This window comes from Octopus bimaculoides, chromosome 1 (assembly GCF_001194135.2).
Source record: "Octopus bimaculoides isolate UCB-OBI-ISO-001 chromosome 1, ASM119413v2, whole genome shotgun sequence".
NCBI lineage: Eukaryota > Metazoa > Mollusca > Cephalopoda > Octopoda > Octopodidae > Octopus > Octopus bimaculoides.
This window is the reverse complement of record NC_068981.1, coordinates 125,150,734-125,164,243: the sequence shown is the minus strand read 5'-3', so window position 1 is coordinate 125,164,243 and position 13,510 is coordinate 125,150,734. Positions and strand designations below refer to the sequence as shown.

General features: G+C 33.7%; 1 protein-coding gene across 4 annotated transcripts in view; it reads left to right on the top strand.

Moving 5' to 3' along the window:
• LOC106873822 (glycosaminoglycan xylosylkinase) overlaps positions 1-13,510 on the top strand; it is a 419,531-nt gene that overhangs the window by 401,295 nt on the left and 4,726 nt on the right. For all 4 annotated transcript variants that reach the window (XM_052970093.1, XM_052970079.1, XM_052970088.1 and 1 more), the window contains one exon: positions 8,456-8,515. In XM_052970093.1, the coding sequence (XP_052826053.1) occupies positions 8,456-8,515 (60 nt within the window). The remainder of the gene's footprint in view (positions 1-8,455; positions 8,516-13,510) is intronic.

The following is a 13,510-nucleotide window of genomic DNA, read 5'->3' as shown; positions in this document are numbered from 1 at the left end:
AGAAAGAGGGGGAAAAACGTTCTCGTTGAAACAAAATTCCAGAATGAAACCAAAACTTTCAGATAAGGACCATCAGACTCTTACGCGAATCGTTAGAAAGGATCACAAAAGTACAGCTCCCAAAATTACTGCAGAGCTTAATGACCACATTGAGAACCCAGTTTCCACAAAAACTGTTTGCCTGGAGCTGCACAAAGCTAGATTTCACAGGAGGGCTGCAATCAGAAAACCACTACTTTCAAAAACAAATGTTGCAAAGCATTTAGAGTGGAGTAAAAACCTACAGAATTGCTCCCTAGAACAGTGGAAGAATGTTATTTTCTCGGACAAGTCATCCATTACCTTATTTCCAACCACCAGCCGAGTATACGTGTGGAGACAGCCAAAAGTAGCATTTGACCCAGACTGCCTTCTTCCAACTGTTAAACATGGAAGAAGATCTGTGATGATCGGGGTGGGGAGCTATATCTTGGAAATCTGCTGGCTCAGTGGTTTCCTTTCATGGTAGAATTAATAGTCAAGACTATTTAAGCATTTTATCTGATCAAATTCATCCTATGGTTGTGGAACTGTTTCTGGGGAGAAACGCAATCACTCAGGATGATAATGCACCAATTCACACAGCTAAAGTTGTTACTGAATGGCACGAGAAACATTCTAGTGAAGTTGAACATCTTATCTGGCCACCACTGTCCCCAGATCTCAATATTATTGAACATTTATGGTGCATTTTAGAAAAACTAATAAGGAGTCGATATCCTCTACCATTATCACTACAAGAACTGGAGACTGTTTTAGCTGAAGAATGGAAAAAATTCCTTTGGAAACAATTCAAACTTTGTACGAGTCCATGCATCATAGAACTCAAGCTGTATTTACTGCGAAAGGCAGTCCTACCCCTTATTAAAATTAATTTGTTTTTAAGGTGTTTCTATTATTTTGTTCAGACCCTATATATATATATATATACATATATATATATACATATATATATACATATATATATACATATATATATACATATATACATATATATATACATATATATATACATATATATATACATATATATATATATATATATATATATATATATATATATATATATATATATATATATATATATAAGTACAGTGGAAAATTCAATGTTTTGGACAGTGTCCTTTGGGGAAGAGTTGAAAGGAGATAAATAAATGAAGGACAGCAGAGTTTTACATCCTCTAATTAAAAAAATTAGCTGCAACTGATAAGGAGCACAGAACCATGTGTGCTTCATACACATAGAGGAAGACGTAAGAGAAAAAGTGTAAGAAGGAAGAAGGAAAAGACTAATGGAATGAAGAGAAGCAGACGAGGTCAAGAGTGAGGAGAAGAGAAAAAATGAGGTGAGATGGGAGTTGAAGGATAAGGAAGGGTTTAATCAATTAAAAAGATTGTAGGAATAGAAAGAAAAAAATGTTCTTTTAAACAATCACACACACAGTAAATATTTATGCTGTGTATTTGAAAACCTAAGATAAAATTTCAGTAGTTAAACTTTGGGCTCTAGGCTTTTTGCTGTAGAACTCTAAACAGATAGGAATACATTTTACTATTTTCGTTATATTCAGAAAGAGACTGACAAGTTGTGTTTATGTTTATTTAAAGTTGTCTTATATGGATAATAGTAATGTTGTCTTTCAGGTATCTGTGTTCCAAAGAGGCAAGCAAGTTATGTACTAATTGTCTCCTTTTGTATCTAGATTAAAGACCTTTATCATGGAAATGGAAATTTCTTGTGAATACTTTTGTGAGAATTCTGTAAACAAAAACTCCGTTTTCCTCTTAGTTATGGCTGTGGTTGTTAGGAAGCTCACTTTGCAACCATGTGATTTCAGGTTCAACCCCACTGCATAGCACCTTGGGCAAGTGTTTTCTTCTGACTAATGCCATATGAGTGAATTTGGCAGATGGAAACTGTCTGGAAACCCATTATATATATATTTGTGTGTTTGTGTTTGTCCACCACCACCACCACCACATGGTTAACTGATGTTGGTTTGTTTACATCCCTGTAACTTAGCAGGCTGGCAAAAAATTCTATTAGAATAAATACTAGACTTAAAAATTAATAAGTACTGGGGTCAATTTGTTCAACTATACCCTTCAAAGTGGTACCCCAGCTTGGCCACAGTCCAAGTTTTTTTTTTTTTTTTTTTTTTTTTAAAGTTCCTACAAAAATATGGTTGTCATTCTAATTTCTACATCTTATTTAATTTGATCCCTTTTATTGGTAACTAAATGATGACTTGGAATATTCAATTGACACTTGAATATTGAATTCATTATTAAGGTGGTGAATTGGCAAAATCATTAGACTGTCAAGCAAAGTCTGGCTCTTTACATTCTGAGTTCAAGTCCTGCCAAGGTCAACTTTGCTGTTAATTTTTCCAGAGTCCACAAAAGGAAATACAAGTCCAGAATAGTGGCTCAGTGTGATTGTTAGCATATCTGATAAAACAGGTTGTGGTATTGCTTCCAGGTTGGTGTAGTGAATTTGTCTGTATAGCTGCCATGATAGAGTTTTGTGAAAGAAAACCAAAGAAAAGCAAAGGGAAATTGCTTTTGTATTTTCCTATGAAAATTCTCTGACAAGCATAACACTTGTCATGATTGTCACCAAGCATTGTACTTTGATTTGAAGATGAAAGGAAGGAAGCAATAATTGGATTTGTTAAATTTTCAGTCTGAGTATATAAATGAAAGTATTTCTTTTATAATTTGGAAATTCTTATAATGTATCTTTCTTTGAGATAACTATGTGAGACAGCTGTAGCTCTATGGGAATACTACAGTTGTTATAAACATCTATAGAGAATGGCAACTGGAATTTAAATCTTACAATGAATGGTAAAGTTATAATCAAACTAGCCAAATCCAATTTCTCACACTTATCTACTTTGTTATTCGAAAAATAAACAATCACATCATTGAAATCTTGAAACAATGTGAGTAAATAAATATTACATTTGACTGGATAATCTGGATTCTAAAGGGTTCAAAATTTATGGTAGTTGTAAGTGGCCTGGCTTTCTGTTGGTTATAATGAGTGTTCCAGTTGATAGGATCACTCGAACAGCCTGCTTGTGAAATTAACATGCAAATGGCTGAACACTCAAGAGATATGTATGCCCTTAATGCAGTTCTCAGGGAGATTCAGTGTGACACAGAGTGTGACAAGACTGGTTCTTGCCAGCTGAGTGAACTGGAGCAACAAGAAATAAAGTGTCTTGCTCAAGGTCACAGCACACTGCTGAGAACCAAACTCATAACTTTACAATCATGAGCTGAATACACTAGCCACTAAGCCATGCACATTCATAGGTGTAAGTTACTCTAAAAGATTTGCTAATTGCTACATTGTCACAATAACAAATAGTATGTTGAGATGGTTGCCATGTTTCAGGCCACATCATATTAGCAAATTGTTCATTGAAGCATTTTATCTAAATTATAAGTTACCTGTCTAATAGACCATATGAAGATGAAAGTTTGTGGTTTCGTTTTATCTATCCTTGAAACTATTATAATTCAGTCTAATATGGTGATAAAATTCAATGCCTAGTATTAAGAAATAACAATAAAACAACAGTCATCATCATCATCATTGTTTGATGTCCACTTTTCCATGCTTGATGAAATTCATTGAGATGGATTTTCTACAGTCCAATGCCCTTCTTATCACCAACCCTTGACTGTTTTCAAGCTAAGTAATATTTCTTCATGACCTGACATGTTTTTCATGGAAGATTGGAAATGAAGGACATTGTTTGCATGATGGTGTCATTTGTTTACATCTATCACATGAAGTTGAGGCAAAGAAAGATTAGCACACACGCACACATATAGGCAAATCAACAATAAAAACAAAAATTAGAGAAAACAATAAAAGTCAAAAGGATGTACATGATGAATGTATTTGACTGATGTTGAGAGAAAGTTTAAAATAGTCAAAAAGCAGAAGTGTGATGTTTCCAGCATGGTTCTTCATCAGAAAGAAGAAAATGGGAAAAGAAGTCCAGAGAAAAGGAAAAGTGTAATCCCGAAAAAGAACGTGTGCCACATTCTTACATGGCTAAAAAATAACTGAATGGAAGTGGAAAGAGATGTAGAAAGTGGTTTTTGAAGGCTGGTGAGTGTGAAAATAGCCATTGTATGTGTGTGTGTGTGTGTGCATGCGTGTGTGTGTGTGTGTGTGTGTGTGTGCGCGCGCGCGCGCGCGCGCGCGCGGTAGTATCTGTGCACATATATGACAAGTTTCTTTCAGTTTCTGTCTACCACATCTGCTCACAAAGCCTGGGGCTATAATTGAAAAGACTTGCACAAGGGACCGCACAGTAGGACTGAATTCAGAATCATGCAGTTGGGAAGCAAACTTCTTACTACACACTAACACACACATATTAAATGAGATATATAGGTCTACCATAATGCAGTTGTCTTAGTTTCTAAACACAGTCTCAGAACAAGTCATTCACTAAACAAATGCAACAACAAAAACCAATCTTTTTCACACTATAATGTAAAGAGAGCAATTACAAATGTGTGTTGAAGAAGAAAAATGATGTTAGAATTCATGTAAAATTGAAAGTCTTACAAAGTGGAATGGAAATTACTGCAATACTTAATAATAACTATTAAAAGAAATTACTTACTTTTTATTCTGAATTCTTTAGGTTTCTGCTGTAAACTAATTATCAATGATTTTTCATATAGCTTTGGCCTCATATTAATAGAGGTGAGAAATGAAGAATACATATTACATAAATGGTAGGAAATTGAAACACAACTTGTCAGAGCTTTCTCTTCTACTCTACTATTCCTAGTTTTATTGTATTCCATTACACTAAACATTAAAATATTCCTCCTCTTTTTACCAAACAATGAAAGCACAGTTTTTAAACAGATTTCACCTATTATGGTTGACTTCTTGCCACTGTATTAACTTCAAACCATCAGACAATCATTACTCATAATTCACACAGTCATAGTACCAGAGTCTAAGCCTTTTACCATGGAAAACAGAATATATCCACTCAAAATGTTATTGCCCTTAACTGTAGAAAGCAGTTTTACATACTAATCTATCTTTTGTTTAGGAATGTCATATTTGAAACTATTTTCTGTTAAGATGTATCAAGTTTACTGAGGCGACATGACTTACCAGAAATACCAATTCTATTTTTTGGTAGACATTTAACATCATTACTGGAATAACCATGAAATTTAATTTTGCAGTTAAAGGTTAAAATCTAATTGGAGTCTCAGAGAATATTTTTATAGCTGGTTTGGTTACTGTTTGTGTAACACTATTTTTATGTTTCCTATTTGGAAATAGATAATAAATATATTTTACTTTTGAAGTAGGAATATATATTGATAGACACGTCACTTATAACTTTAGTAAGTTATAAGTGTTATCATTATACATAAATCTTGACTCCAGTTACATAAACGCCATAGTGAGAAATATATACTCTGAAACGCTAACGGACATTTTATGCATGTATGTACGTTGAAGATAAATAAATTCGTGTTCTTTTAACCACTATAAAAAAAATACACAGTTTCATAATTAATTTCATTAACAAGTTGAAGAACGTGAAGAAAGAGAAAATAATTACTACATTATTTTATTTATGTACATTTAGCATTTATAGTACAATTGGAAAGTAAAGTCATTTTGTTGTAGAGAAATACGACTTAAAATTCACACTAGCTAATCTTTCATACTAACTACTAGAGTTCACAACAATTCAAATAAGTCTTGTTGGATTTTTATCATAGACATGGCATTAAAAATAGCCAATATCTCAATGGACGAGCGTTGTGGAGTTTAGTAACATTCTACGAACACTGATTAATTTCCTCCAAATCAGGGTTTTTATAACTGCTCATACCTGAATTCTAAGAACCATATTTCGTGAAAGAATTTTCTATGACAAAAGTTTAGAATTCAAATATGGGCAGTAATTTTAACCAATGGGATTACCAACAATTATGCTTGTTCAGGCAAACAACCATTACGTCATATTGCTGCCTTTTTTATGACTTGCTACAATATAGATAAACTTTGTGTAGCTTTTTTTTTTCTTTCATTTTCTTTTTTTATTGTTGTCAGAGTATAAAAACTTAACTTTTTTAAATATGGTTGATGGAAGCGATGTTCCTCTGATCTTTGCAATCCCTCCTAGGGTAATGAGATTAACACAGTTGATGTTCATCTTGATATTCTATGGGTTGGTATTTGACAACATAAGCAAGGAAGGTATGTCAGGCTTACAGTTCTGGCAAAAGAATGATTAAGCAAATTTAGTGTAGAGTTTGAGGACAGAGCAAACACAATAGGGTTTTGGGATACATTGGGTGAATTCAGGTGAAACGGTACAAAGCTTAGTAGTTTAGAGGAGGGGAGAAACAGTGTTATGGAAGTGGAAGAAGAGGTAAAGAGGAGAACCAGAACAGCTATGAACAACTGAAATATTACTGCTTAGCCACCAGTCAACAGCTTTGTCTTATTGTTTTATTTTTAAACATAGTGTATCACAGATTACATTATTTAAAATATATTTTGATTAAGATGGTCAAGAGTGGTATGAGAAAGGTTTGGATGGCATTTCTAACAAAACAAGCAGCCATGCAAAGGCTTTCTCACTGGTTTATATAGTGTGTTGGAGTGATTTTGTTTTATTTTAGGCTTTGTTGGGTAGAGTGGTGTGGGGTGAGAATATGTAAATTATAGATTTTAGGGAACAACTGATTGGGTCAGAAGTGCCTTTTGATCCAAAAAGGAAATCTAGTTTTTGAAATTGTCATTTTTTGGCAGTGTTTTAGATGTATGCTTATAGTAAAAGTTCATCAGAGATCGTAAGCCCCTAATCATTTTTAAGGAATCTAAGGGTCTTTATAGGGAATTTGAGGGATTTAGCTGTGTATGTGTGGAGAGAGAGAATGTATGATACAAAACTTACATTTGATAAATGGGATGTTTTAAGGAGGCTATTTTATGTTTATTGGAGGTAGTTTCTAGTTTCTCCCATATCACCCTCTATCTCTCCATTCAAGCCATTGTTGTTTATCCTATGCCAGCCTTATGTTCAAAAGTATTTCAACTGTGACTACTTCACTTTTTAAAAAAATCTTTCTGTATTCTGGGCTACTTTGTCCACTGTTTTCTTCCATTTTTAACCCTTAAGCCTTTAAACCAGACATAGCTAGGCAAAATATTCTGCCTACTTTATGGTATGTTCAAACCAGCCAGATTTGGCCTCTCATGCCTACCCTACAATGAATGTCATTTTAAAAATATACAGTCACATCATCAAAATCTCAAAGCTACAAGATAATGCATGATTACTTCAAATCAATGTGAATAAATATTACATTTGATGAATGCTAGAGGATTAAGATAGAAATGTGTGATATGAGGAAGAATTATATTTTCCTGCCATCCAGAAGCTTCTTAATTGCTTCAAAGAATTGATACTAAGTGAGTGATGCAAATCTTATCAGTTAATTTGCTAGATCTTAATTAGCAGTATATAACCTCAATTATCATTATTCTTCTTTGTAAAAACATTTGAGCCAGAATTACACCATCTCTAAGGCGGCGAACTGGCAGAAATGTTAGCATGCCAGGTGAAATGCTTAGCCATATTTCATCTGTTTTTGCATTCTGAGTTCAAATTCCCCCGAGGTCGACTTTGCCTTTCATCCTTTCGGGGTTGATAAATTGAGTACCAGTTGCGTATTGGGGTTGATCTAATTGACTGGCCCCTTCCCCAAAACATTTTGGACCTTGTGCCTAGAGTAGAAAAAAATTACACCATCTCTCTCTTTCATCCATACGATGGTTAGGTGGGTTGTAAACCAAGCACCAGTTATCAATGGTATTGTTTAACCCCAGGTTAGCCCTGATTAAGTAGACCTATGAAGAAAGGTGTTCCAGTTATAATCATCACATTTTTGTTCCAGTGTATCTAGGACTACATTATTCAATGTATCCTCCCCCCAACTTTTTTTTTAAAAACTGTACAATGTAATAAGGTAATTTGGCTGCTATTTCTAACAGATTGAAACACCATGTAGAGCTGTCTCAGTTTGCTAGAAATCTACTGTGATTGAGTCAACCAACTCCACATTCTCTGCAAATTCACATCTTCATTGAACAAAAATTATAGAAAAAAAACAAAAATACTGATCTTTTGTTTCCACCTTAATGAATGACCATCACAACACACTTTCATTAAAACCACTATCACCACCACCACCACCACCAAACACATTCATGTAAAGAAACAAAGCCTCAGACCATGTGTCTGTTTATAATAAATCTGTGTTGTTTGAATGGATATCAATGTAAATTTCTTTTGTTTTTCTTTGTCTTTTAATGTATTATCTTTTCTTCAACTTCTAGTTTTGGCAATCCGTATCATGATGAATATTCGATCCTTGCTCCTTTGTATCAATGTTGCAAGTAAGATTTCTTCTTTCTATTTTTTCAGTCATTCTCTTTGTTATTATTATTATTATTATTATTATTATTATTATTATTATTATTATTATTATTGAAGACATCACACAATGTCCAATACTGTGATGTGGTAGATTGAAGATATTGTGGGGTTTCCCAGGAATTTGTACTGTCTGTCAATTCCCAACAGAGACCTCAGACAGACAGTACTTTACACAACATGCATGCAGTTCCAAGTAAAGCCAGTATTTTACAATACACCAAGATTATAGGGTATTTCTAAAGTTTCCAGATGTTTCTTCAGGTTGGGTGGTATTGAACCCAATGCTCCAATCACAACAGGGGCAACAAGCAACCTTTATGTTTGACTCTCACAGCTGCCACATCTTGGCAATCTCAATTCTCAGGTCTCTATATATATCAACCTTTTCTGTTTCTTTTACGATATGTTGATCTCCTGGCACTGCCACATTGATTATTAGGCACTCTTGTTTATCCCTCTCAAAGGTTACTATATCCAGCCTTCAGAGCTCTAACATTTTGTATGTCCTGAAGTCAAAGTCCCAGTTATTATTATTAGGGTGGTGAGCTGGCAGACTCATTAACACACCAGGCAAAATACTTAGTGGCATTTTGTCCATCTTTATGTTCTGAGTTCAAATGATGCTGAGGCTGACTTGGCCTTACATCCTTTTGAGGTCAATAAAATAAGTACCAGTTACACACTGGGGTCCATGTAATCAACTTACCTTCTACTTCCAAATTTGCTGGCCTTGTGCCAAAATTTGAACCATTATTATTATTATTATTAGGGAAGCAAGCTGGCAGAATTGTTTTCATGCTGTAAAAAATTGCATAACAGCATTTAATCCTATTTTATGTTCTGAGTTCAAATGCTGCTGGGTTCAACTTTTAGAGTCAATAAAATAAGTACCAGTTGAGCACCCTTCCCCATAATTGCTGACCTTATGCTAAAATTTGAGACCATTATTATTATTATTTTTATTGAGCTAGCAGAATCAGTAGCATGGTGGCATTTCGTCCATGTTTATGTTATGAGTTCAAATTCTGCCTAAGTCGACTTTGCCTTTCATTCTTTCGGAGTCAATAAATTAAGTAGCACTTATGCACTAAGTTTGATGCAATCAACTATCCCCCTCCCCAAAATTTCAGGCCTTGTGCCTATGGTTGAAAGAATAATAATAATTATTATTATTATTATTATTATTGAGCTGTCAGAATCATTAGCATGCTGGGCAAAATGCTCAGCAGCGTTTCATCTGTCTTTACATTCTAAGTTCAAATTCCGCTGAGGTCGACTTTGCCTTTCATCCTTTCAGGGTTGATAAATTAAGAACTAGTGAAACACTGAGGTTGAAATAATTGACTGGTCCCGTCTCCCAATATTTCAGATCTTGTGCCTTTAGTAGAAGGGATTATTATTATTATTATTATTATTAAGGTGGTGATCTGGTGTTGGTTAAGTAGGTGCCAGTCAAGTGCCGGGGTTGATGTAATCAACTTGCACTCCATCCCACTCAAAATTGCCTGCTTTGCAACAAAATTAGAAAGAATTTTTCTTCTTATCATCATTATCGGCAGCAGTAGTAGTAGTCGATGGCATCATCATCATTGTCAAAATCATAATGCCATTGGCTTCATCTTGTTGCAAAAGCAAGTTAGCTTATTTAAAATAAAATAGGTGTTCTAGGAATATTGTTGTTATTTTGTCTGAGGAGAAATTTAATTTAACAAACTCATGACCAAAGGTATTCCAGGCATGACCAGTCAGTTCTTTTAGGGATATGTTGGACTATATTTTTACTCAGGACTTGCAATTGACAGATAGTTTCAGCAATAGAAAACAATAAAACCCAGTGGAGACATATTTTCTTTGGTTTGTATACAGTGAAGCTTTACTATAGCATTGTAAATTTATCGACTGCTATTTCCAGTAAACATTGGTGCCTTGTTGTACCATTATTCTATATTTATATAGGCTTAAAAAAATAAGTACTGGGGTTGAGTCATTCAACTAAAAGTCTATATTAACTCAAGTCTATATTATTCAATACTTCCTTCCCCTTTTTTATGAAAATAAAATGTAATTTGAGAGAATTTGGTTGCAATTTCTATCAGGTTGAGGGAGCACATAGATGCTTTCTCACATTGGCTTCATGAAATTAAAGTTCAATAAAATATGTGAATCAGAAGAAGCTGAACTGCTACAGGCTAAAAGTCTGAGATGATTGATCAGATTTATAATTCTACGAATATTTAACCTCATTTTTAATGAAGGAAGATATTTCAGTACTTACATATTCATTATAAGTGCAGGCAGAGTTGTGTGATTAAGCAGCTCATCTTTGCAACAATATGGTTTCAGGTTCAGTTCCATTGCATAACATCATGCAAAAGCATCCTCTAACATAGCCCCATGCCAACCAATGTCTTGTGAGTGAATATGGTTGACAGAAACTGTGTGGAAGCCCATTTATGTGTGTGTATACACACACATATATATTCTCTCTTTCTATATATATATATATATACATTTGAAAAGATGAGTAGAGATGGCTATTTTGGGGAATAATTTTTATTTTAATAATGTTTACAAAGAGTGACCCTGATATGAGTTTCAAACTTCACATAACCCATTTTCAATCTGAAAAGTATATGTTTATGTTATGAGTTCAAATTCTGCCTAAGTCGACTTTGCCTTTCATTCTTTCGGAGTCAATAAATTAAGTAGCACTTATGCACTAAGTTTGATGCAATCAACTATCCCCCTCCCCAAAATTTCAGGCCTTGTGCCTATGGTTGAAAGAATAATAATAATTATTATTATTATTATTATTATTATTATTGAGCTGTCAGAATCATTAGCATGCTGGGCAAAATGCTCAGCAGCGTTTCATCTGTCTTTACATTCTAAGTTCGCTTAAATAGCAAAAGTTTTTCCTTACAAGTATACACACAAAAAAGGAAAAATATGTAAAAATACAAAAACACATATGTGTATAAGAGGAAGAAGGAGAAGAAGGAAGAGAGAATGCAAAGAAAATGAAGAAGGGGAAAAATAAATAATACGTAAATGAAATAAAGATAAAGCTAAAGGTAAAGATAAGACTAACAGTAAATAGTACTTAAGAATGGAGGAGGAAGGAAAGTTAAGTCCATCAAGAATAAAGAAATGGAATATTTTGGAGTGGTCAATATTGTTGTGAATTGTCAAAATGTAACTGTGGGGTGTCTACTGATTTGAGGTCACATATTCAGTTCTCACACATAGTATAGTGTGTGTGTGTGTATGTATATATATATATATATATATATATATATATATAAAATATACATTAAGTATAGGACATCACCAATGAACGAAAAACATGTAAACACACAAAAGATAAGTACAGGACAAATAGCACAATAAGAACAGGACATCAACAATGAGTGAAAAATACGTAAACTTATAATGAGACACAAGTTCGGGACAAAATATCAAAAGAAGTCTAACTTCTCCTAAGTTGTCGACTGTTTATTACTCCCTGTTTCGAGCTTTCAACGTCAAGATAGGAAAACTTAGGGCTTTGAATTAACAAACAACAATAGAATGGACTGTCCTGTACTTATCTCTCGTGTGTTTGTGTGTCGTATACACCAGTTTTGTTTTTTCACTTTAAAGGTAAACGATTCTGATAGAAGCAATTATTTTGCTGTCAGTTCACTGGATTAATCCCAACAAAATACTACAAGTTGAGTCACTGGCTCAGCACCTATGTTTGTGTTCTTCATTCCAAAATAATAAAAACCTTAACATACTTCCAAAATAGGACTTAATCCATGTATATCTGCATGCGTATATGTGTGTTAGGGGTGTGGGTGCACAAGAGAAACATTTACGGAAATCTACTCATAAAATTTCTATTAAAATAAGTCGTCTTTATATGCCATGCTTGCAATTCTCCATATAAATGATAGCGAAGTGTGTATCAAATGAAATTGAAATCCTGGTTGAATGACAGATCGATCAAGTTACTAAAGTTTTAACATTGTTAGTAACAACATATTCTCTCTTTTAATTGAATATTGAAAAAGAGAGAAAATGCGAAGGAAATTAATTTTAGAGGTAACGACTTGAGTCATTATCACAAATTAAAAAAATTCAGAGGTGTAACATTGCACAAGTTCATGTCCATAAATGTTTTTCTTGCACACATCCCCCCCCACCCCACGCAGGTGTTGGGTATCCAAGCGGTTTCATTACTGCTACTCTTTAAAGAACAAATAAATCTTCCACAACACCGTCAAATTCCACTCAGTGGCTACATAGACTCTTGTGCCAGAAATAGAAATCCTAAATTCCTTATATTCCCTTTCTATCAATGTAAAGACAGAATCTCTACACAAGAAAGAATCAACAAGGAGAATCTTTTCATAGAGAAATACCAAACACTTCTTACCATACAAACTCCTTGGTGACCATATTCCCTTCTCTCGCCCACCCAATGAAATACATATAAATTTACTTCTTGTTTCTCTAAGAACAGACATAAACTTCCTGTTGACAAAGAGTCCAGAACTCCAATTAAAGAGTATAAAACCCATAGAATTGTCTCCCCTTATTCACACTTCCTGTTTGACACCACACTTCCTGTTTGACACATAAACATTCAGCCTTTTTTAAACAGAACACTAATTTTAAATACATGCATCCTAATCTTTCTAACAATTATCTACATGGATTACCATTGAACTTTCAAAGCTCAAAGACAATATAATGTATTGGTATATTTATTTTTTTATATATTTTTTATTTTTTTGTAAAAAAACACTATTTTCATTTTCCCTCTTCTTGAAAATTTGCTATGCAATGAAAGCTGGTTAGAAATCCTTTTTAATCCTCCTTATACACATCTATATTAAAATATGCTTTCAGTTTTAGCATTCTGCCTTATTATTAATATTAATTTTTCTTTTTTCTTTTCCTCTTATTTC